Here is a 23629-nt window from a genome sequence, read left to right on the forward strand (position 1 = left end):
CCAACCTAGAAATAAAAGAACCAAAGGGAAAAAAAAATCCACCAAATCAGTCCCCCAAAATACAACCTTCCTTTTTTTTTTTTTTTTTTAGCAAGAAATGAAAAAATCAAAAACGTTAAATATTTTTTTCCTTCTTTTACTCCAAAGTGTTATTGAAGTTGCAAAAATTAGCCTCAGTTAGACTGAGAAAAGGAAAGAAAGAAAGCTCAACAAAAGGCAGTATGTACCTAAACTGCTCCTCAAATCAGTTTGATTGAGTTTTCCAAAAGCCCTTTTAAAAAGGGCTTTCCTGACCCATTAAATTTAATGTGAGGCTATGTTAGTTGGGAGGTAAAAAATTTTAAGTCCTGCAGCAAACATTAATGAGGGCTTTGTCTTAACTAACCAAGGAGACTGCAGCAATGGACTCCAGACCAGGACAGAACACATTTTTTTCAAAACCCAGCCCAGGAGCTGCATTTTGTATGAAGACATTACAGATTAATAAATGATAGCACCATGGTTTTAGAAATTAAGTTAATGTTTCAGTAATTAACATTTAGTCCAACTTTTTTTTTAAACATTCTAGTCACAGGCCAGAAATTAAGTTTAAGAACCCAAATTATTTTTATGTGCAAGTAAGAAAATCTTAAAATCTTAACCATAAAAAGAGAATTAAATTCTGCATAAAATTCTAAAATACTATCCCCCTATTTTCAAAGGAATTAGGAACAAAAACAAAAACACCACCCCATTTCATTTGACTTAGTCAAACAGGGCACATTGTTTATGCTTGTCTCTTTCAATCTTGATCATATCAAGATCTTTACGAAGAAAACTCAATGGTTGTCATTTGAGAAATCTCTTGACCACAAGACTGAGTATTCTATGGCAGAGGCATATACACATTAAAGACATCTTAATAAAGATGCAAAGGAAAGCAAAACAACCCAACACACATCTCGGAAGAAGACAAAATGGCAGGCAACTGGTCGTCTGACCCTCTGAAGGCCAAAAATAAACATATCTTTACAGGAAAGAATGAGTCCAGTGAAAGAAAGAGGGGATGGAACGGGGACCGTTGTGGCGAGAGAAGATGCTGACCTGCTCGAATTCAAAGTGCTAGAATCAAAGGTCTAAACGAAAACGCCGACGATGCCTCCGGGCAGAGCCCCGGGCCGCGCTGGGCGGTGCTCAGTCCTCCTTGCGCTCCAGAGTCTGTGCCGCGTGGATGCCGTTGCTGTAGACGGGGAAGGGCAGCGTGGAGAAGAGTCCCTCGGCCGTGGTGAACACGTTGCCGGCGGGCATCTGCGTCAGGCTGGCCGCGCTCACGGCGCCGCCAAACGGTCCCGACATGTTGAGCCGGTGCACGTGGTGGTAGAGCATCTCCATGGGCGTCTTGGGGTCAAGGCCGAAGCCCGGGCTGTTAACGTCCACGAAGTTAACAGCGTGCGCGTTGGGCAGCAGGTTGCCCTGCATGGCCAGGGTCACCTCGGCGGGCGCGTAGCGGATGGTGCCCGTGGTGTAGACCCTCTGCGCGGCCGTGCTGGTGGCCGCCAGGGTCCCGGTCACCCTGTGCACCAGCGGCAGCACGACGTTGCCCGCCTGCAACCTCTGCAGCGCCTCCAGGTCCCCAGTGTACAGCAAGGAGTTGGACGCCCCGGGGCCGCTCCCGCCGCCGCTGCTTCCGCCCCCGGGGTGCTTGTCCCGCGGGGACGCCGAGAGCGGGGGCGACAGCGGGTCGGAGGCGACGGGGGCCAAGGCCGCGGGGGCCGAGGTGCCGAACTGAGTCTTGCGTGCGGCGGCGGCGGCGGCCGTGCCGTCGGCACCGGGCGGAGTGAGGACCGAGTCGGGGATGGCCACGTGCAGCCCCCCGCCGCCTGCGCCGCCCGGCGGGGACGGGAAGTGCTCGGAGCTGGGGGGCTTGGTCATGCTGTAGGGCGACTCGTTCCGGGAGATCTCCCGGTTGGGCGGGTAGTTCCAGATGCTGCTGTCGTTGTCGAAGTTGATGGGTTCCGCGATCTCCGTCTTGATCTTGAGCACCGAGGCACTGTTGGGGGAGGACAGCAGCCGCGGGGGCTCCACCAGGCCCGCGTCCAGGCCGCCGGGGCTCGACGCGCTGGACAGGCGCCGGCGGCTGGCGCTGCCGCCCTTCTGCCGTTTCCGCCTCTTCTTGCGCTTCTGGTGCTTGCTGGAGGCCTGCGCGCCCGCCTCGCCCGCGCTGTCCGAGTCCTTGGCGCTGTCCGACGACAGCGACTCGCAGTTCTGCAGCCGCAGGTCCGACTCGCTCTCCACGTAGCGCTCGACCTTGATCTGCATGGGGCCCAGCGCGCCGAAGCCGCCGCCGTCCTCGGCCGCCTTGGGGTTCTCAAAGTCCGAGTGCTCGAAGCTGTCGTCGCTGTCGCGGCTGTCCGGGTTGCTGGAGCTGTGGCCGTCGTCGTTGCAGTTCATGTCGTTGTCGCACGTGTTGCCCGACTTCTTGCGGTCGGGCTCCGGGTCTTCGCTGTTCTCGGACTGGTTCCCCTTCTCGTCGGACTTGGAGTTCTCGTTGTCCTCTGCGTGGGGCCGGCGGCCGCGGCGGGTAGGGGGCGGGGAGAGGAGACACAGGAGACAACGGGTTAGCGGGGCAAGACCCACCTCTCACCTGCGGGGGTGGGGGAGGGGAGGGCGGAGGTGCGGGGGTCTTGCCTTATCCTGAGCGGCTCCACTGCCTCGGTTACTTAAAGCCTGGGCTTTCCCTCTCTTGAGGACCTAGATTAGAGGGACCCTGACTCAGAAGTGTGGTCCCCGGACCCACCCGCAGCATTGGCATCACCTGGAGGCTTGCTACAAATGCAGAATCCCAGGCTTCCACCCAGACCTACTGAATCAGATTCTTCATTTGAACAGGATCCCCAGGTGATTCTTAGGCACGTTAACATTTGAGATGTTCTGCGAAAATACTGACGGACTCAGAGTATATAACCGGGAATAAGGTGGTAGTGACACAGAAAAACGATGATTTGCAAGGTGACTTTCCAAAGAGGTCTGCACCTTCCCCTGGTAAATATTTGCTCATTATTGAAAACCATACTCTCTATTCCTAAAGTTATTTTTCTCTAGAGCACTGAACGCCATCTGATTCATTGTATGTTTTATTTTTATTTACTTCTGTCTCTTCCCCCAACTGGAATAGAAGTTCCACAGGGCAGGGAATGTTTGTCTTTTTTGTTCACTGCTATATACTATATAAATAAGGAGCAGAGATTGTCTGTTCTAGAACTCTGCCCTAGTGAAGAACTTTCTCGAATGAATGCAATTTACAGGAAATCAATCAAGATCCTCCTCACCTGCTTCCGCCTCCCTGAAGCTGTGTCTGGAGTAGAGGGAATACGGTACAAGAGCATGTCCCCTAAGGATGGGGTTTGTGGCCGGTGTGCCCTAGTCATCTGGCACATTTTAGGGAGGATAGATTTTCTCAGTAATAGAACCTCAGAACCTTTAGTGATGATGCTGATTTTATGGCTCTGCTTTCGGAGAGCACCTTGGGCAAATCATGTAACTACTCTGGCCTTCATTTGTTTAGCAGAAAAGGTTGGGTTAGGAGAGGCTTAGGATTTTTTGCAGCCGTAAATTCTATGAGTTATGTGCCCCTTGCATCTATGTGTGTCTGTGGAAGGGGACTGGGAAATGGAGGAAGAGTCAATTTTTATATTAGCTTTCCTGTGCTCCAAAGAACTACTCAAAGTTTGCTTCCCAAAATAACTAGGACTGGGAAAGCATGGATTTGTTCAGCATAGATTCAGAAAATGAGTAACAGACGGCACCCAGAAAGAGTCATTTACCGATGCCATTAAGTATCCCACTTTAGAGGTTCAATCCCAGCTTGGTGAGGATGTGAATATTTGGGGCTCAAAGTCACGGTCTGTCTTGGAGCAACAGAGATAGCCCTGCTGTCTGCTTCTGGTAAAGAGGTTGGAGCTAGCTATGGGATTAGGGCCGGGCTTCTTCTGTATAGAGGGCTGACATTAAGTGATGGCTAAATCAATCAATCTCTCTGTATATTTGTGTATATATATTTATATACCATAATATACCTATGTGTATGAATACATACCACATACATGCATGTATGTGTATATTTATACGTATTTAGATGCATGTATATATTTATATAACACCACATACATAAATGTATGTATTGTATATATGTGCACACACTTATTAGAGTGTACATCTGTATGTAGTGGTATATAAGTATATATACATATATGTGTTGAGAAGGACTCAGTAATAACTTGATGTGACACATATCCCTATATAAACTTTGACCAGTTGCTTCGTTCAGATGACACTCCTTTGGCCGTTGCCCACCCCTCAAGTTTGGAAAGGCAAGCCATAACTGCAGAACACGGAGAAGTCGTAATACCTGTAATACCTGAGGTGTCTTTAGAGTCTGACTCAGAGTCGGAGGTCTCTGAGGATTCCGAAGTTTTCTCCGGCAGGTGGGGAAGCTGTGCGATGTCCATTGGCGTGTCCTTGTACTCGGGGTTGCTGTGGAGGAGGGAGGTGTTCATCAGGAGTGCAGACACCCATTCTGGATAGGTTGCTTTTGACCATCTTCTTCCCACTTCCTTGCCCCAAACTTTTGGAGTTTAGAGGGTTTGAAAGACTAAGCATGAAATCATTTCTCAGCTCATCATGGGACTTTTACAGAAGCTTGGATTGCATGCTCTGGGGAACAGGTGCACTTTGCCACAATGACTGAATACCCAAATGCTACATGAAAGCCACCAAAAAGCTTTCAAATAATCAGGTACCACTGGGGGCCAGGGAACTGGGCTGCTTGACATTCCTCCCAGTACCACACCTGGGGTAAGGGAGGATGAGAGAAGCACCCTCAACAATTCATTCCCCTGCATCCCGGTGTGCCCTGCCTTCTCCTGGGCTCCTAATGAGTCCATTGCTTCAGTACCCTTGTCTTGGCTCCTTGATGGAGTTCTCAGCTGTTCAGATGGCTCCAAGGCTAGTGGGGGCGGGGAGTTGGGGGACAGAGCCCTCAGCACCTAACGATCTGACAGATGCACAGGTGCACCTTGGGCTGCGTGGATTATGGCTACTGAACTGTCAACACACCCATTACAATCACATTTTCATCTGCTCGTGGGGAGTACACCTGTGGCTTGTTAGCTGGAAATCTGATTGCAGTGGGGAGAGTCCCAGTGTGAAAGAATGAAGCTAACCCCATTTGCACAAAAGTGCTTAATTTTTGTTCTATTTTTAATTCAGAAACAAGCCTCCTCTGGAAAAGGGAGTGTGTGTTCGGTCAGTCAGCGACCTTCTAGAAACGCCACTCCAAGGCCAGCCCAGCGTATGAGCAGTACCAGCTGCATACTCTGAAGGCACTAGGAAAGTCTCTTGCCTCCAAATGGAAAATGCCTCTTCTGTCCTTCTATCGTGGCCAGTCAGCCAGAGACCTTTCATAGGTCTCTATGACTCACTAGCTAATTTCTAGTGAAATTCCTGTATCAAAGAGTCACTGTTTCAGTAACTACACTAAAACTGCAAATGTCCCAGGGGGGTTAATTCACTAAGATGAATTATCAGGCCTTTACTCCCTAATGTGAATTAGCGTCAGCAGCAGAGCTTTCTCTGGATGATCAGATGAGCCAGATGCTGGGAAGGTAGCCTTAGCCCTTACGCAGTTTCTGTAATTCTACCAGGTGTTGTGAGGGTACAGGAAGAAGACTGGAGGCGCAGTAATTTCAGAACGGGGAAGTGCAAGCCTGGATGGGGCCCAGAAGTGAGGGATTCTGGCCAGGAAGAGGGAGCATGAAAATCCTGCTTGGGGAAGAACAAAGGACAGGAACGTGGGAAAGAAAAGCCAACTTCAATAGTTGCTATCAGGCCAGGGTCCTTCTTCCTAGACCTCCAGCCTGGAGAAGTGATCCTGATGAGTGACAGACCTGGGGAGCTTCCTCTGCTAAAGCTCATGTATGTCAGTCTCCTTTGGTCCAGGTGCCATGTGGGTTCACAAGTCCCTTGTCGCCCAACTCACAGTCTTCTATTATTGAACCCAGGGTGAGTCTTCAGGTCAGCTGAAACATGTCTGGCATGCCTGAGATTGATGCTCTTTGAGACTGAAGGCTGGTCTTTGGTACTCAAACTGCTTCCTTCTTCTCCATATGGAATTAGGTGGCCCAGGAGCACCAAAGGCTCACGAGCTTGTACCATGTGATCCTAGGCTAGACCAAGAGTGTTGCTCCAAAGTAGCACAAGCTGACCTCTCCTTACCCCTCCTCACTCCCTCTGTTTGGGGGCAGAGTAGGAAGTCATGAGGCTGATGAGGCAGTAAGAAAGATCCAGATGGGAAGAAGTCTCCCTGAATGAGATGAACAACCATAGGGATTACTTTAGTGCCCTAGGCTCCAGGAGCCTGGGGGACGGCCATCCTACAGTCTATGGTGTCCCTGTTACTAATGTCTAATTTTTAATAATAATGGGTCTCCTTGGCACAGTGAATGTCAGTGCCACAATACCTTATTCTGTCTTCTCTTTGGCATGTGAGTTTTTATAACCTTCTGCATTGCATACAGCCACTGTTCCATAAACCTCTAAGTAAAAGAATTCCCTGATAGCAGAACCCATCTTGAGCATATCACAAACACAGGGGATAGTTTGCATGAAAAGCAGGCTTTGGAGAAAGCCCCCTTCGATACCCATACTTTTACCTTTAGAGAGAATTAATGTAGAGTAGAAGAGGTCAAAAAAGGGAAAAGAAAGTAGATGAATGAAGACTCTTCTAAGTGGTGCACATTAAAGCCCTCTCTAGCGCCAATAATCATTAGTGTCTGATTGATACGCTATTGGGAGCAAGCACATTCATGCCTTCAAGTCGTCACCAGCGGATGCGAACACACTCTGAAGGGTCAGCGTGCTGATGAGACACGGCTGTCTGCATCTCTCTCTCAAAGAAAAATGGGATTCGGTACTCCCTGTCTAGATTATCAGTCAGAGGGCAACAACTTCCATTCATAAGACCTACTGGAAGTTTTCCTCCTCAGACCACATGTGGGCCCCGCCTGGTGGCTTTAGGCCAAGAGAAGCCAAAGACTAGAATGACAATGGTGGGAGGGCGCCAGGCTGAGCATTTGGATAGCTTCACGGCAGGATTGGTGGAGAACCTCCCAGAAAGCTTGTCCCCAGACGTAGACCACCCAGGCTATGCGTCTTGGTTACTTTGGTGCTAGTCTGAATCCACAGGCAGCAAGGAGATGAGGACGGAGAGAGGAGTGGTGTTGCACACTGGAATTCAGGAGGCTGTTGAGCTTGGCTGCATTAATGGATATAAATTTGAGGATGCATTAAAACAGCGGCGGTCACCCTTGCCTGAGATCACAGAGCAGGCAAAAGAAGACTGCCTTCATTTTTACACTGAAATTGTCTCAATTCTGGCAAAGCGACTCCCTTTGCTTACCAAAACTTGAATGTCTGGGGAATCCAACCCTACGTAATATGTTGAGGACTTCAAAGAGATGGGATACAGGAGGAATATGAACTCTGCCACTTCCTCTGCATCCCCTTTTCATAATTTTCACAAGGGTTGGAGGGCATGAGTATGAGAACGTGTGGGGGAGAAGGAGAGGCTTTTTGAATGCTTCCACTGGAGGCAAACGTCTGTGTTCTTTTTCTGGCCCGAGCATTTGTGGGGAAACCAAAGCAACCTCTGCAGAACTGCCCCAAGGTTGGCAGACCAAGAACTATTGAACATTTCACAAATCTGCCCTCGAAGTCCCTACTGACATGGCTTTGAACTTTTCCCATTTCTTTGAATCTTGTGGAAAGAAAAGCAGAATTTCCATATAATTCCACACCAGATACTGTCAAAAGATAATACAACATGTCAGCTATTTACCATTGGGCTGCATGTTTTATAACTGAGATGGAAATGAAAAAGAATTCCAAAATATACCTCAGAAGATAATTCACCCAGATGATGTTCTTCTCATTTGCGTTCTTGGCGTTAATAGCTATTGTGGCACTAGACTGTATCCAAATATATCCTCCATTCTTCTGCATCCAACGATAGTACTTTGTCACACACTGGCCCTTATTCAGCACTGGTGAAAAAACAAAACAGAATAGAAGGCATTGCATGTTAGGACTGGGACAAAATGGTTATCATCTCTGCAAAATCTGAGGCTTAGAAAGGGGAGGTCCCGGACTTCCCTGGTGGCGCAGTGGTTAAGAATCCGCCTGCCAATGCGGGGGACACGGGTTCGAGCCCTGGTCCGGGAAGATCCCACATGCCGCGGAGCAACTAAGCCTGTGCACCACAACGACTGAGCCTACGCTCTAGAGCCTGCGAGCCACAACTACTGAGTCCGCGTGCTACAACTACTGAAGCCCGCGCACTTAGAGCCCGTGCTCCACAACAAGAGAAGCCACCGCAATGAGAAGCCCACGCGCCGTAACGAAGAGTAGCCCCCGCTCGCCGTAACTAGAGAAAGCCCGCGGGCAACAATGAAGACCCAACGCGGCCAAAAATAAATAAATTTTTAAAAAAAGAAGAAAGGGGAGGTCCCGCACCAAGCCAGGGGTGCCCCTCTGTATGCTTAATGTAGAATGCCATTAGCAGGACAAACGAAATCACCAATTCAGTGGAGCAGCTGCTCTGGAGCTAGGGTTACTAGCGTTTGTAGCAAGACTTTATTCCGTTTTGGGCAGTCATGGTGTGAAAGGAAGGATAACAGGACTACAAATCTTTTTGGCTCACAGAATACCTAATGCGGTGTGGATATTGTCAATGGGTTTGACGTCAGATGGGAACAAAGGCAAATTTGGATGTGATTTATTCATAGCTTCAAGGTAGCCCTCTTTGCGATTCTGGATATCTGAATGGTTCCAAAGATGCTTTCCCCCTCTGTCTTTGATCATTTCACCTCAGCGCAGAGCAGTATCAACCCGTGTCCTTATGTATCGGTTCCTTTTGATCTTGTCGAACAGAATTTATAGTATGAACTAAATCTACATGGGTCAGTCAGGGGAGATTCTGGTGAGAAATTTGCTGAACGTTGGAACAAAATACATTCCCTCACCAAGTCAGAGAGAAACACTGGCCTAAGGGAAGCACAAGTTTGACTTGGCTAGAGCCAAACAGAGTGACAGCTCCACACAGACTCTGAAATATGGCCCCAAATGAAGGAACAAGTAAAAACAATCAGTAATGTGAAACGGTGCCATTAAATATCCACAGAAAGAGAGCTTTAAAATGCAGATGTTAAAAATGATACTTTAACCAAAATCTTGCCAAGTTGAAATGGATTTGATTTGTATCTGGGTACGCCTGAGCTAGTAAAAGGGGGAAGAGTGCAGTAAATCAGCCCCTGAAATAAAGTGCTATGGATGGGAAGGGTTTAAAAGGATGCCGGAAACGTGCACAACCCGCTGTTATCGCTTGGATACGAATTGCAGAGACTACACCCCCCCCCCCAACAGCGCGCCAGCTGGCCGGCCACTAGAGGGCAGTGTGCACTCGTCCACGCTGCCCACTTTTGGCACGTCCTTGTCTCCGTCTGCTAAAATGAAAAACCTCTAACTGCTGTAATAAATTTGGCTAAATTAGCTGCTAAATGGTTATCTCAAGTAATATGTATTTGCATTAATCATCTTGCTCTAAACCAGAACAAGTCAGAGTCCTAAAGACGTAGTAAATTCATATTGTCCATTTAATTATGGCTAATAAGTGCTTCATATACAATAGTTTCATGAAGTACATTTTGATTTTTTTTTTGGGGGGGTGGATGGGTAAAGGGAAGTCACTTTGGAAAAGAGCTGTGTTTAAGGCTGTAGAAGCTCTTCCCATCATGTCTGAGCCACTCTTCCTAGCTCTGAAAGTGGTCAAAAATCAAACCTCCACATATTTTATCCGTAAACATATAACCTTCAACGCTTTTCTCCCATTCTCTCTTTTTTTGTCTCACAATACACGAAATGGATGGTTGTAAAATTTAATACTTATGTCTTAACAGTTGCTTGAAAAAGCCTTGCTTTGATGAGTGCTTCAAAGAGCGGCGAGTTCTATTCAGAAACTATTCTACAGTTTAGGGTATTTTTAAAACCCGGAACTGTCACCTTCTCTTCGTGGCGAGGCTCCACAGGTAGGACTGTACTCTGCTTTTGTAGGCGATTGTAAGTTCTGCCATTCGGCATGCATGGCTTCCCCGGCTCCAAAACTGTGTAGTGAAGCTGAAAGCAGTAAAATACTGACTCTTGCCATACAGCACTTCTGTCAAACCACTGTTGCATGCAACAAGATGTGCTTTTATTCAAATCCTCTCAACCTGGTTAACTATTAATAGAGGAACGATGGGTTATGAAATTCTGCCCACTATTTTCACAGAAATACTTACAGCATCCCAATCAGTGGTTGGCGTATAATTCTACCTGCTGTGTATCTGGAATAAGGGATAATTTCAAATGGTTCTAGTATTTTTAATAAAGGCCAAGAGACTAAGAAGCCCCTTTTATAGAGTCACATGAAGAAAACACTGAGATGGTAGGCTAGACCAGCCCAGCCTGGCTGGGTTTTTGGGCTGGAATTTGACCCAAAGCAGGCACAATTAAAAAAAAAAAAAAAAAAGAAAAAAAAAAAAAAGACCCCACAATACAGTGCGTAGCAAGGGGCAAAGTGAGACAGAAATTATAAAGTCAAATCAGAGTTTGCAGAATCAGCATAAAGATCACCACGCCCTCCCGTTCCTAATAATACTTTCTCTTACTTACAAACAAAGAAACAGAGAAACAAACAAAATCTCCTTTCTGAAATGCATGACCAGCAAAACATCAGCCTTGGGAGTGGGCCCCATGGATGTGCTGTGAAGGGGCAGAATGGCTCATTTGCTAAAAGATTGATGTGTGTCACCTTTTTGGGTTAAGGCAGCATGACTCTGGGTCTGATTAGGTGCATCTGTGTTTCCTGAGAAGATAAATACAAAGTTATTAGGACCCATGATTCCACGAATATTATTTATCACCCAGGCCAAGGGCCATCTAGCAAAGAGAGGCGACCTCAGTGAGAGAGAGGCAGGCCAGGCAAGTTTACGTGATGAAGTGGTGGTGAAAGAGCTGCGGAGAAAAGGACCCCTGAGGGGTTCCCTGGGGAGTCAGGAGCTACTTGAGTGCCTTCACTTACCGTGGTCCACACCATAGAGCAGATGCAGGGGCCCATCACTGTCAGCTCAAGAAGACAAGTTTAACCTAATCCATTAATTTGCCCTGGGCCAGCCTGACAAACAGAATTCTGAAAAGGTAGACATTCCAGCATGGTCTTGGATCATGACTGTTTCCTGAGGATCAGTGTTTTCTGAATGACACCCCCATGTGTCCATGGGAATCTAGATAACTCAGGATAAGGCACTGAGTTAGCTCCTACTGTAGCATGAAATGTTGACCAAAAGATCACCCCAGTTGCGTCTGTTTTTCAGGAGGACCCATAAAAGCAGTCACAATGGAATTTTGCTTCTTTTAAAATGAACACGGAATAATTTTTGCTTGGGGCTCTAGAATATAAATTTATGATTTGTGGATGAAGCTTCCTGCTTTAAAAAAAAAAAAATCATACTGGCAAATCAGTTGGATCATTCCAGCTGTGCCAGAGGCAGGATCTGACAGCTTTTCCTGAGCTCATGTGGTCCTAATCAGCTCACGAAGAAGAGCCACTTTGGTGCCAGTTTGAAAGAGATTTTTAGTTTGTAATAAATTAGACAACTTGAAAAACACAAAAACTTTTTTGATACTCTCTAATCCAGGGCTGCTGTTTTTATTTGGGGGTTTTTAGCTTTAAATAATGGAGAGAAATGAGAGAATGTCTGTGTTAGTCTATTTCACAAAATCCCTTTTGTGGAGAAAAACAGAAATAAGCATGATGTAAGTTACTTGGTATGGAAGTCCTTAAAAACCAGTTAATTGTCCCTTGAAAAGAGATAGTTCCTCATCAAACCAATGAGCCCAGGAGAACATTCATAACAGTGCTCAAACTATAAAGAGAGGAAACCGAGACAGAGAGGAAATATCTATGAGGATCTTATTTTTAGTCTTACACGGTGATACGGTCTGAGTACTTCTAACACATAACCTGGCATCTTCTCTTTGGTTTATCCCAAAGTTTACTTTTTGCTGTCCAAACCTTTTGGTAGAGCAGCCTGTGTGTGCCCACTGAATTCAATGATCCCATCATAACATTTCTAGAAAGATGTCTTTAAAACTGTGCGATAGGAATTAGTTTTTATTTAAGGATCTCAGAACACTGAAATGGCCTTTTCTTAGGTTTTAGAGGGTAAACATGAAGACACAGGGGGGCTGACTGGGTTTCTCCCAGATGCCCTTTCAGTCTCGGATGGTCCCAGGTATAACCGTGGATGCCTCTGCTACCGCACCACAACTTGCTCCTCTGAGCCCTGAAGTCTAGGGTGCAGCCGATTGCTTTTGGTTGCTATTGCTCAGCTCTGGGGAAAACCAAGAAGCTGTCATCAGCACTGCCCCACCTTCCAAGCTACAGGTGCCTCTGAGTTACAGACTGTGCTCTTCAGAGGACAGGAGTGACCCTGCATTTGGAAGAAGAAACTACTAGAGACAAGGAGAGACTTACATCTTGCTGGTGGAACCATTCTAGCCCTGCTCATTTGACCATTTTTTGTCTCTAAGTGTCAAAATACCACCCACCCCTAATTGTGAAGGGAGTGGCAAATGCAGTTCAATCCAAAGAAAAATGCTTATGTGTTAGAACACGTGACCTTTTACATCACATACACACTTTACCCCCCCAAAGACTGGATGCTCAGATTGATGGACTATCTTTTTAAAAAGTCACCTGGCCTCTTGGTTTGCGCTTAGTGGCAGGCATACAAGAAATGTACTCCCTGTAGAGAAAAACTACCCCCGCCCCCCCAATCTGATGAGCTCTTGCTGCAGTGCACATCTATGGCTCTGCACGCAGTGACCAACAGAGGGATTTCAGTGTTCCTTAGGAAAACTTTGTCCACAGAGATAGACTGATGATTGAAAGGACATAAAGGAAGCCTGTGTCTGTGGCAGGAACATAACTCTGTCAGTAACTCAAAACAAATCAGTCCAAGTTTGCCTTCAGGAATATGGAGGAAAAAAGAGAAGATGGTCTCTTCCTGTTGGGCTGTTCCACAAAATCAAAGCCAAAGATTCTAAATAGTGAGTTACTTGTGTCTTCAAAAGAAGGAAGCAGTCTAATTCAGTTTGAAGAGGAGATGAAGAAGACATCTCAAAAGCGGTCTTTTAGCAAAGTGTCTCACAAAAGGACATTTTAGAGGTTTGCATATGCATTAAAAAGCTGTAATACTTGGTGTATTCAGGTAAGTATAGAATAAATAGGAAATGGTGAGATCATCGGAGATTTTCACACTTGACATTCACACAGCTGAACAAAGAGCTTCATTATCGTCATGGCAATATGAGGGTGCATCTGCTGCTCGGCTCACCCCCCCCCTTGAGCTACCTTCATCAATGGCTGCAGAGAATGGGGAGTGGGGGGCTTTCTGCTAGATACTCAAAAATTAATTTTGAATTCACTAATGTGGAGAGCGTGCAAGTTGGGGGGCTGGTGTGCTAGAATCACACTTTCTACTTAATACCACAGTTGGGTGCTTAGCTGTAGCTACCGGTTTTTCTTTCTACATTCACAAAACTGGCAGATGAAACATGAAAAAGAATACTGACTCTTTAATCTCTGCTTCTCCACCTAAGGCCCAAGGCAGGCTGACAGGGAACTTCATTCTGGAAACAGGACTTTTTTTTTTTTCTTTTTTAAATTCTGGATTACTTTTTCCTCTGCTTTTGAAAACTGTGGGCTATAGGGGAATGAACCTGACATAGACTTAAAACAAGAACAGGTTTCTTTATCTAAAAAGTTCTAGTTCTTGATGCTTACAGAGGTCACTTTCAACACCCACAAGAGAAACAGCATTAGAGCCAGGAACTGTGCATTTGGCGCTTTATTTACTTACAATAGAGCCAGTTTTTCATTTAGAACTGCTCATAGGATCAAGCAAGGCTTTGATGCCGTGCAGACTTTCCTATAGATTTTGTAATTAGTGAGCGAGATGTCTTAAATAGCAGGCATCCACAAATTGGTGTTTAGTTTTTTTTGTAAATTTACGTGCTGAGCAACATTTGGTCAAATGGAATGATATTTGATACTTAATGTGAGTTACGAGCTTAAGGACAGAAGACCTGTGGATGGTCCGTGAATGACTACGCATCATCTATGGAGTTCCCCCCTAATATCCTAATGACAGGCCCTGCTTGAATTGCTATCTGTGTGATTTATAACCTCAGAAGAGGTTTTTGCCCATATCACTGCTGCCGATTGACAGATTTTTATTAACCGTTAGTATTGAATCCTGCAGAAAACTTTTCATTGATTGAGAACATATCAATTTGTTAAGTTTAAAAAATAAATTCCCCTTTTCTTGGTGATAACGTGCTGAGTTGGAGACCAGGGCTTTTGAACATTGAGGGGATCATGTTCTAGAACCGGAAGAGTCAAAGTAATCGTTGGCACGGTGACATCCGAGATCTCAGATCTTTTTTAAGCTGTTTGCAGTCCAGTCAGGGAGTTTCAGTACTGTTTAGTCCTGACCTTCTTGATCTGAAATAGTTAAGAACAGAGTATTTTTTAGCCTCCAAACCTTCCTTTTTGGTGGGGGTTTGTTATAGAAAGGGACACAGTGAACTCTTGCACATGGAATTAAGATTTATGACTAGGAAATCAGGGAAATGGTGGATTTATCCACTCATTCAATAAATAATTTTTTTGAATGTGCCTCTCTGTGCCAGGCACTGGGGGATAGCAAAGTGAGCAAAATCTGTCGCCGGCCTGAACTCCTGTCTGAGTCTGAACGGGTCACAGAAATTCTGTCTCCCTTCCCAGGGATTGGTTTAGGTTTGGAATATGATGAAACACTGCACAACGAGACTCAGGGGGAAGTCTTTCTACTGTGGGAGACTGTTGGAAATGTTTTCTTCCTTCTGAAAATAAGGATTTACTTCTCTTTGTCTTTGAACGGGAGACAGATGCTTATCAGTCATTTTTACTAGTAAGTTTATCACAGTGATGACTTATGGAAAGTGGCGTGGAGGCCTATGAAAGCACAGCAGGTCCAACCTGGCCTGCGTGAATCCTTCACCTTCCTTTAAAAATGAAGAGGAATGGAGTACTGGGGAGGTTAAGCTGGGATGTAGGGAGACGTAAAAAAAGGTAAAAAGATGAGGTGAATCTTTTTTTATTTTTTATTTTTATTGGAGTATAATTGCTTTACAATGCTGTGCTAGCTTCTGCTGTAGAGTGAAGTGAATCAGCCATACACATACCTATAGCCCCTCCCTCTCGGACCTCCCTCCCACCCCCTGCCCACCCATCCCACCCATCTAGGTTGTCACAGAGAACCGAGCTGAGCTTCCTGTGCTTTATAGCAGGTTTCCACTAGCTATCTATTTTACGCATGGTGGTGTATATATGTCAATCCTAATCTCCCAATTCGTCCCACCCTCCCCTTCCCCCTTATAGGCAGGTTTATTTTATGTCTCTGGCAGACTCTGTGTTTCTGGATGCAGTCATTTCATTAAGCCTACTAAATATATTTAGCAAGAAATATCTAAGTGGTGAGGCATAGGTGTACAAAAACTAGTGTTCCATAAAATCGGGACTATTTAAAGGAGCCCAGACAAACGTCATGTGTTCAGCTGTTCTGTGGATTGTCAGAAATCCTGGTACTTTGTTGTGAAAACATTACAGATTCTCCCAGGTAGCGGTCACCATTGAGTGTCCTCTGAACAGCTATTCCGCCACTTCTTTCTGGGTAATAGAACTCCCATTTGGGGTTTTATGTGTGGTGGTCTTCCCCCAAGTCTCAGGAGGGATAAATGTTTGTTCAAACCAGCCACAGTAATTCCATCCAGCGCTTGGCGGAAGCTGGGGCATTTGATGAAATGCTGGACAATGAGACTTTCCTGGAGGGACTGCGGGAATATTTTCTTTTCTTTCAAAAAATGAACACAAAGTAGCAACTGACCCTTTCCTGACTTTGGACATTGTCCTGTGAGGAACTGATGATTGGCTGTGCTACAGCTGTCTTTTGATCATGAAGAGAAAGTGAAGACGATTACAGAGAAAGTTGAAGTCATTTTTACTTGGGTTTTCTGTTACTTGTAATCAGGTGGGTTCTGGCTAATGTGTCTCCCCCCAAATTTGAGGAGGCCAGAGAGAGGGGGTGGGAATTCTTAAAGAGCTTCAAATAAGCTGCTCTTTAGTTAACCCTATATTAATGGAAAAACACTGTATGCTAAACACATACACAAATTAAATCCTATGCTGTTCATTTGTGTTTAAAAAAAAGTTTGAGGGTGGTTTTTTTTTTTTGAGATATGCAGGGTGTCATTAAATCAACATTTTAAAGAAAGTGTTTTTTAGAAAAACGATGTCATCTTGTTCTTCATTTTGTATAAAGTACAAGAAGTACTGGAATTGATTTTATTTAGGTTAATTGATTTCTGTTAAAATGGATGACTTAGAAGTATTGTTTTGTTTTCTTGATCATGCTTTATGAGAGCAATGGGTTAGTTTCTCTCAACTATCAGGTGTTTCTGTTATGATAATAAAAGCAGCTACTAATTGAAATAGTAATAAGGAAAAGCCCAAGAATCCATGTTAGAATTGCATTAGAATGTATCAGTCAAATCAAAGATCTGGCTTTCTCTCTGAGCAGAGAGAAAAGATCACGTGCTACATTCTGCGTCTTTTCGTGTGCTCTTCCAAGCTTGGGATGCCCTCAACACCTACCCAACGCCCACCCCCATCACATCTCCTGCCATCTTGCCATCTTCTTTCCATGTCCAGGGAAAATGTGCCTCGTGGAACTTCTTATCCTTCCTTGGTGGCCCCCACCTCTGGGGCTTCTTTGTTTTGTTTACACATCGTGATGGTCCTCATTTTATGCCACCGTTTCAAAACTGGCTGTTTTCATGCTGTCCTCTCTACCAATATGTAAGCTGCTTGAAGGTAGTGACCATAACTTAGTTATTTTTGAAACTTTATAGCAATACTGCGAAGCTTGTGTGTAGCAAGTATTCACAAATGTTAGATGACACTGAACAGGGAAAATATGACTGTTCCTAGTCACACGTGCAGTCAAGTACATGGAAAAATATTAACCTGGGGAAAACTAAAGACCTCCTTTTGCTTACAAGTTGACTCCTACTGCTAAATATTAACTTTCTCCACTGCAATTCAAAACTTTACAGCTTTGTAAAGAAGTCGATCTCTTTACCAAGTAATCACACTCGTTTCATTTGAACACTGATTGAGATGCCCTCAGAGCCACTTGACTATTCATATTTTACTACTATGAATAAAATTCATTCAATTGGAGGGGGGTAAATGAAGCCCTTAAGATCGTTAGTCGATCTGTATTACTTTTACTCCATGTAAAATAATGCCTTCTAAATACCAGTGTAGTCAGTACTTCTCAAACTTTTACATGAATGCGAGTCAACTAGGGATCTTGTTAACTGCAGGTTTGGATTCAGTAAACCTGAGGGTTGGCCTGAAATTCTGCATTTCTAGTATGTAATGGAGCAGGGACACTCAGCTGGTAGGTAGGCCCTTGCTGGTCTCTGTTCTCTGTGTGTGCCTGACCTCGGACTTAAACAGCTAAAATCAGCACTTGCTGAAAAAGAAAAAAAGATGTAAAGTAATAATACTAATTCACTCCTGGGAACTTCCTTTCAGTCCAGTGGTCAGGACTCCGAGCTTCCACTGCAGAGGACAGGGGTTCGATCCCTGGTCTGGGAACTAAGATCCTGCATGCCGCACGGCACGGCCAAAACCAAAACCAAAACCGAAAAATACCTAATTCACTCCTGCATAAAAACCTGACTTTATTTTGTCTCCATTTGACAGTCTTTTTAGTTAGTGGACAGGCACATGATGTAGGCTGACTTGGCTTCTGAAAAAAATTCAGACACGGTAGCTATTAAATGCATTTCCTTTCATGCGAATTTTCATAATCATATGGAAGAAGAGGAAAAACTCATTTGCTTTGGGGGAAAACGTCCAGCCAATGATCAGGTGGCAGCTCAATCCCTAAAGACCCAGCGCTGGAAAAAGCTAAGCTCAGGAAATAGAAAAAGTCCCCTGTGCCGTCTGCATTTGGTCCACCCATCAAACTTTACACCTTCCCTCCTTCCTTCACTCGCCGCTTCCTTCACTGCGTGCGATGGCTGCATACCCAAATCAACAATTACATTCCCCCTTTGTTTTTGTGGCAGATGACAAATGCATGGAGGACATCTTGTGTTTCCTAGGCAGGCAGGGCACTTACTTTGATTGATGCTGGGTTGTGGAAAAAAATGAGCAGGGAAGGAATTACAATGGAGGGCCTGCAGACTGGAAGGGGATATACTAATTAGTCCTGCATTAAGCAGTCGGCTTGCATTGGGTGATGAGACGCCTTCAGGAGGGAAGTGTAGGGGTTATTGATGCAAAACAGTGTGGAATGCATTATGCCAGGTAGCGGTGTATTCATTCTGTTAGGATGTATAGAATTTTGTAATTAAGAAATAAACAGGCTACTGTATTCTTTTTTAACAGCTCCCCAATATATTGGGTAGGCCGTGCTTTTTAACTCTAATGATCTCATAGACAAGCTGAAAAGTCGTCCTCTCTTTCTGAAATAAATCTTCCAGAGTTTCCTCATCCTGGATGCAGTTCTAGGAAGGGAAAACTGCCACCACTTCTATGCTTGCTGGCTCCTTCTTTCTAAAGCTCCACTGCTCCAGAGCCCGAGCCTTGACCCTTGCTGCTGGGACACAACGTAATAAAGAGAAAGGAAGTTTTCCCTCAGGCCACTCTTTCCAGGTTTTAGAGAGTCGTTGCTGATGTGACCTGGGAAGAACCCTAAGGATATCTCAAGGCAAATTCAGCATCTTCCATAGACAGGGGCGAAAGCAAAATGCAAAGCATGTTCCTCTGGTTAGCATGTGTGGTTTGCCCTTCTATTTTCTGGGCTATAGGCAGAGGCAAAGCAGTACACAGTGAAGCGTTCTCATAATTCAAGAGTGACACAGATGCTCTAGGTAACGGGAGTGTGTGACTCCAGGGAGATGTGACTGGTCATCTTGAGGTCAATACATCCTGAGCAGTGGAGAACTGGAGGGAGATAGGAAAAGGTGCTCAAATGATTGCTAATATGGGTGATTTAAAATTCAAACCTTGAAATGTTGATTTGCTCAATTTGGCCTGAAGAATCAATGAAATTGGGTTCAGTGACTCCAGGGAGGTGGCTTAGAGAAAAAAAAAAAAAATCACACAGGTCTTTGGTCACAGTATGATAGAAGAGGACCTAAACTCCCTTGAGATCCCAGTGTAATTTCACTAACCCACCGTGTTGGTATAGATAATGATTCCTAGTGATTCTTTGTGTTGAAACCCAGTGAACTCTCAGGCATCTCATGTTAACCTAGTGGGCGAGTAAATGGTCCAAAGTTTTCGGTTCAATTTATCAGAGTTGTCAAATCCTGGTGCAGCTGAGATTCCCTTTTACTTTTCTTATTCTAGAAACGAGTTCATCTATGGATTTACAGATACCTATGCTAGGAAAATAGATCTAAGTGATAAAGAGAGCATTTTGAGTTATCAAAGGCTGTCGAGTCTTTTTTTTCTTTAAGTTTTATCCGTAAACTGGAGCATAAGACACATCTCAAAATATCAGAAATATGATCAGATGACTACAACCTGCCTTTCATGGACAGAACCAGGAATTGTGCCAATAGCTCTAGGAAGAAAAGCTAAATAGTTAATGTGGTTTATTTTTTAACCATCCCTTTGTTTTAGAATTCTATCTTATTCTTGAGCTGATTCCATGTCACCATGACCTTCTCCTGCCAAGAAGGCACAGTTGAGGCATCCTTCAGTAATAGCCTAGGGCTTTGGACAAGCAAGATGCTGTGCTGGCTTTTTGCCTTTTTTTTTTTTTCAATGTTTACACAACCAAGACTTATTACATGCTCTGTCATTTTGTTACTGGGCTGGCTTTGGTTTGAGAATTAGGTAAACATCAGACATTCCATCACATAATTTTAGACTCAATCTTACTTTATAATGATGTTAATGTTTATTGTACAAAGCAAGATGCATTTGTATATTTTAGCATTTTATTTCAGTCACAGAATGCAAAACCTGACATTGGCATCAGTTTGATTTGTGTGTGTGTGTGTGTGTGTGTGTGTGTGTGTGTGTGATTGAAGATATTAAGCACTACAAGAATGCTGAAATTTCAATCTGATTAGGATCAAAATTCTTCAGGATCAAAACACTCCTTTTCCTCCCCCTACAGTTTTACTAATTGTGTGCTACTTGACATTGTGGAGTTATTCCACAGCGTGATAGCTAAATATGTGAAGTATATTTTACTGTGCTGAATTATCAGCTCATTCTATTTGTTTTTCATGTGTTTAAGGTTATTAAAAGAACTTAAAATTAGAAGTCATGTGTATGAGTTGAAAGACTGAACTCAATCATTGTTAGCAGATGAGATCATAAAGCAATAGCCAGCACGTCAATATCAAGTAATGAAAAAAAATCACAGAATTTGAAAGCATACCTTCTCTGTTCATTAGTTGGCAAGATACCAGAAAAATTAGGATACTAGCACAATAGTGAATGGCGGACGGAGTTGTTTATTTTCAGCACTCTCAAATTATTCCAGGTACTGAAAACGAGATAAAAGTAGATAGGAAAGAATGGCATCAAATGTATTTGTTGGAGACCTTGCTTTTTGGGAAGAAATGAACTGCCCTGGCTCACTGTTCCTGAGGAATTGTATATCTTCAAGCTGTAAATCAAATCCCAGAGAGATAGCATGACGTTTTCCAAATAATAACGGAGGAGGACAAAGTTCCTTTTTGTCAGCATCGGGTTTCTGAATTTAGACCTCGATTAAGATTCCAGAATGAAAAAGCATCCCCCGCCCCACACACACATGGTCTCTGACTGTGTCTACAAACAACATATTCATTTTCAAAGTGGATCGCTGGCATATCCGCATCCCAAAATATATTCATAGCTTCCTCCAAAGATCCTGATTTTTCTCCATTTTCTCTAAATTCCCAGCTACAAAGAACCTGATGTGTCTTTTCAGGAAATAGCATCATTTCTTCCCCCAATTAATTGAAGAGCCATCTGCTTCTGTGATACCCAACATCCATTCGTTCTTAGCAACAAGTATGTTCCCTAAATCGCTGGGGGGCCATACCAAGGCATGCACTCTGGGTTGGGAGTAGAATCTGCCAGAGCAGCCTCACAGGCAGGCTTTTTTCCAGAGACACAGTATATACAGAATTTGACACTGACCTTGCTCCCTTGTCAGTGTTGCTAACACAGGGTTCAAAACACAGTACAAGGGACTTCCCTGGTGGCGCAGTGGTTAAGAATCCACCTGCCAATGCAGGGGACACGGGTTCGAGCCCTGATCTGGGAAGATCCCGCATGCCGCGGAGCAACTAAGCCCGTGCGCCACAACCACTGAGCCCGCCTGCCACAACTACTGAAGCCCGCGTGCCTAGAGCCCGTGCTCTGCACCAAGAGAAGCCACCGCTCGCCGCAACTAGAGAAAGCCCGCAAGCAGCAACGAAGACCCAACACGCCATAAACAGACAAACAAACAAATAAATAAAAAACACAGTACAAGATGCTCACAGTTTGAGACTTCGGCTAGCTTAGTGTCTCTCCATTACGCCTCTGAAGATCTGAGTTTGAAATGATTAAACAACGGCAAAGGGCGGGAAAGATCTGAGACAGCTCTCCTCAACCGTGGCCAGAAAGGGAAGAAGAAATTAATACAGAGGCCACCTGGCTGGTTTTACTACATAAAAGCTTCTGCTTCACGCTGTACCATCTCCTTTGTGTCCCCTTGCATGTATTTAAAAGTGGAGTTCAGAACTGGGTTTAGAACCTTCTAGGACTATAGATGGCAGGGCCATCATTTTCTAGGAAGAGTCTACTGAATGATCATAAAAAGAATCTCTTGTTGGAAAAGGGCAGCCCTTTCCTAAGAGGTCCACCAGACCAGTGCCTCTTGCCTGATGGGATTGTCAGATCCCTTGCACACATAGTGAAAACAGCCCTGCTGAGTTTGATGAGGGAAAAGTGCATGGGGACGCTGGTGTGCGAGTTACTGCTTGGACCCAGTCGGAACACTGCTGGTCCTGCTTCGTTTAAACGCCACAAAAGGTGCCTTGGAGGTGAGCCTGCTGGCCAGGAGCTGGGAACCAGACTCAAAGAGCTGAGATGAGTTTCTCCCTTCCAAGAGTCGGGAGATGGAGGTACCTGCTCCTCTAAATAACCCTTTCCAGAAATAGAGTGAAAAGTCAGCACCTTTGAGAGCTGCCGTATCCACACCAGGCACTCTGCCCCTGTCCCCGGCCCCCCCCCCCCCCAAAACACAGTTTTGCTGCTAGTCAAGTAGGAATTCTTATGCAGCTCTGGCCTAGTTGAACTTGTCTTCTCCCATGTCTGTTTTGAAACTGAGACCACACATTTCACAGTGGAATTTGCTCTCTAGAAAATGAAAGGGGCGAGAAGGCACTTAAGACAAAGATTCCCCCATCACTTCATGGGAGAGAGAGCGACCACGAAATCCCAGGTGAGCACCTACAGATCCAGCAATTTCTCTGGGCCCGGAGGTCCAGCTTTCAATCTAATCCCAACAAAAGTTGAAGTGATTTATGTCTCACTTTTTCTCACTGCGCGCTGACAGTCATCTCAGATGTACAGGAGATGTGAAGGGAGAAGTTGGCATGGAAACCAAAAGAGCACCTGAGACAGTTGACCCCGGCTGGGCTCAGCTGTCCCCGTGCATAGGAGGTACTTACAGTCCAAGTGACTGTGCCTGATGCCCTCGACGTCTTCAGCATGGATGAAGTGGTAGCATCTTTTCCCTACAATGTCTACGGGAGTCAGATCCATATAATCACTAATCCTACAAAGAGAAGAACACAGGCTGGAAATCAGAAGGGAGGGGAAGTATAGAAACTGTTCAATGACTTAGAAACAAATATACTGACAATTTTCATTATACCAGGGTACCTGGGAGGACTTGGCACTGAGGGAAAACCTTTTTTAGATAAAAGTATTTTCTTTAACATATCAACAGTCTTTTTCTAAAGTAGGAACTGTGCTAGATCAAGCAATTGTGTTGAAATAATTAGATAGGTTTTTCTTTTCTTTTTTTAGTATCAGAATACACATTTAGACAACATAATTCTATGAAATTATTGAGAATCAGTAACAATGCGAGATCCTCATTAGAGGCCAAGATAATGCAAGGTTACATAATAAAATAAAAACATGTTATGTTTATACCAAATGATTAGAGACACCTTTCATTTAAACAGATTGGTCTTCTATTGGGTATTTCCATGAAAAAGGGCTTCGACTGTTTCTTGGCACAAAGTCCAAATTGGCATTTCAAGGGATATAATTTAAATGCTGAGACATACAGATGCCTGGGGGTATTATCTTTTTTCGTCTGAGTCATTTGGGAGCTCAGCTTTCACTCCTGCCCCTTTTAACTGGGACTTTGTG

The 23629-nt window shown here is 44.6% G+C and overlaps 1 protein-coding gene across 2 annotated transcripts in view; it reads right to left on the reverse strand.

Moving 5' to 3' along the window:
• Window positions 1-1173: 1173 nt before the first annotated feature.
• Window positions 1174-23629, reverse strand: part of NPAS3 (neuronal PAS domain protein 3) — an 855298-nt gene continuing 832842 nt past the window's right edge. The window contains exons 8-11 of one of the 2 annotated variants that reach the window (XM_068534504.1): window positions 22918-23024; window positions 7931-8078; window positions 4397-4512; window positions 1174-2534 (exon numbers count right to left, since the gene is read on the reverse strand). In XM_068534504.1, the coding sequence (XP_068390605.1) occupies window positions 1174-2534; window positions 4397-4512; window positions 7931-8078; window positions 22918-23024 (1732 nt within the window). Of the gene's footprint in view, window positions 2535-4387; window positions 4513-7930; window positions 8079-22917; window positions 23025-23629 lie in introns of both variants that reach the window. The other variant, XM_068534494.1, reaches the window with a different exon arrangement.

The sequence above is a fragment of the Eschrichtius robustus genome, chromosome 1 (assembly GCF_028021215.1).
Source record: "Eschrichtius robustus isolate mEscRob2 chromosome 1, mEscRob2.pri, whole genome shotgun sequence".
NCBI lineage: Eukaryota > Metazoa > Chordata > Mammalia > Artiodactyla > Eschrichtiidae > Eschrichtius > Eschrichtius robustus.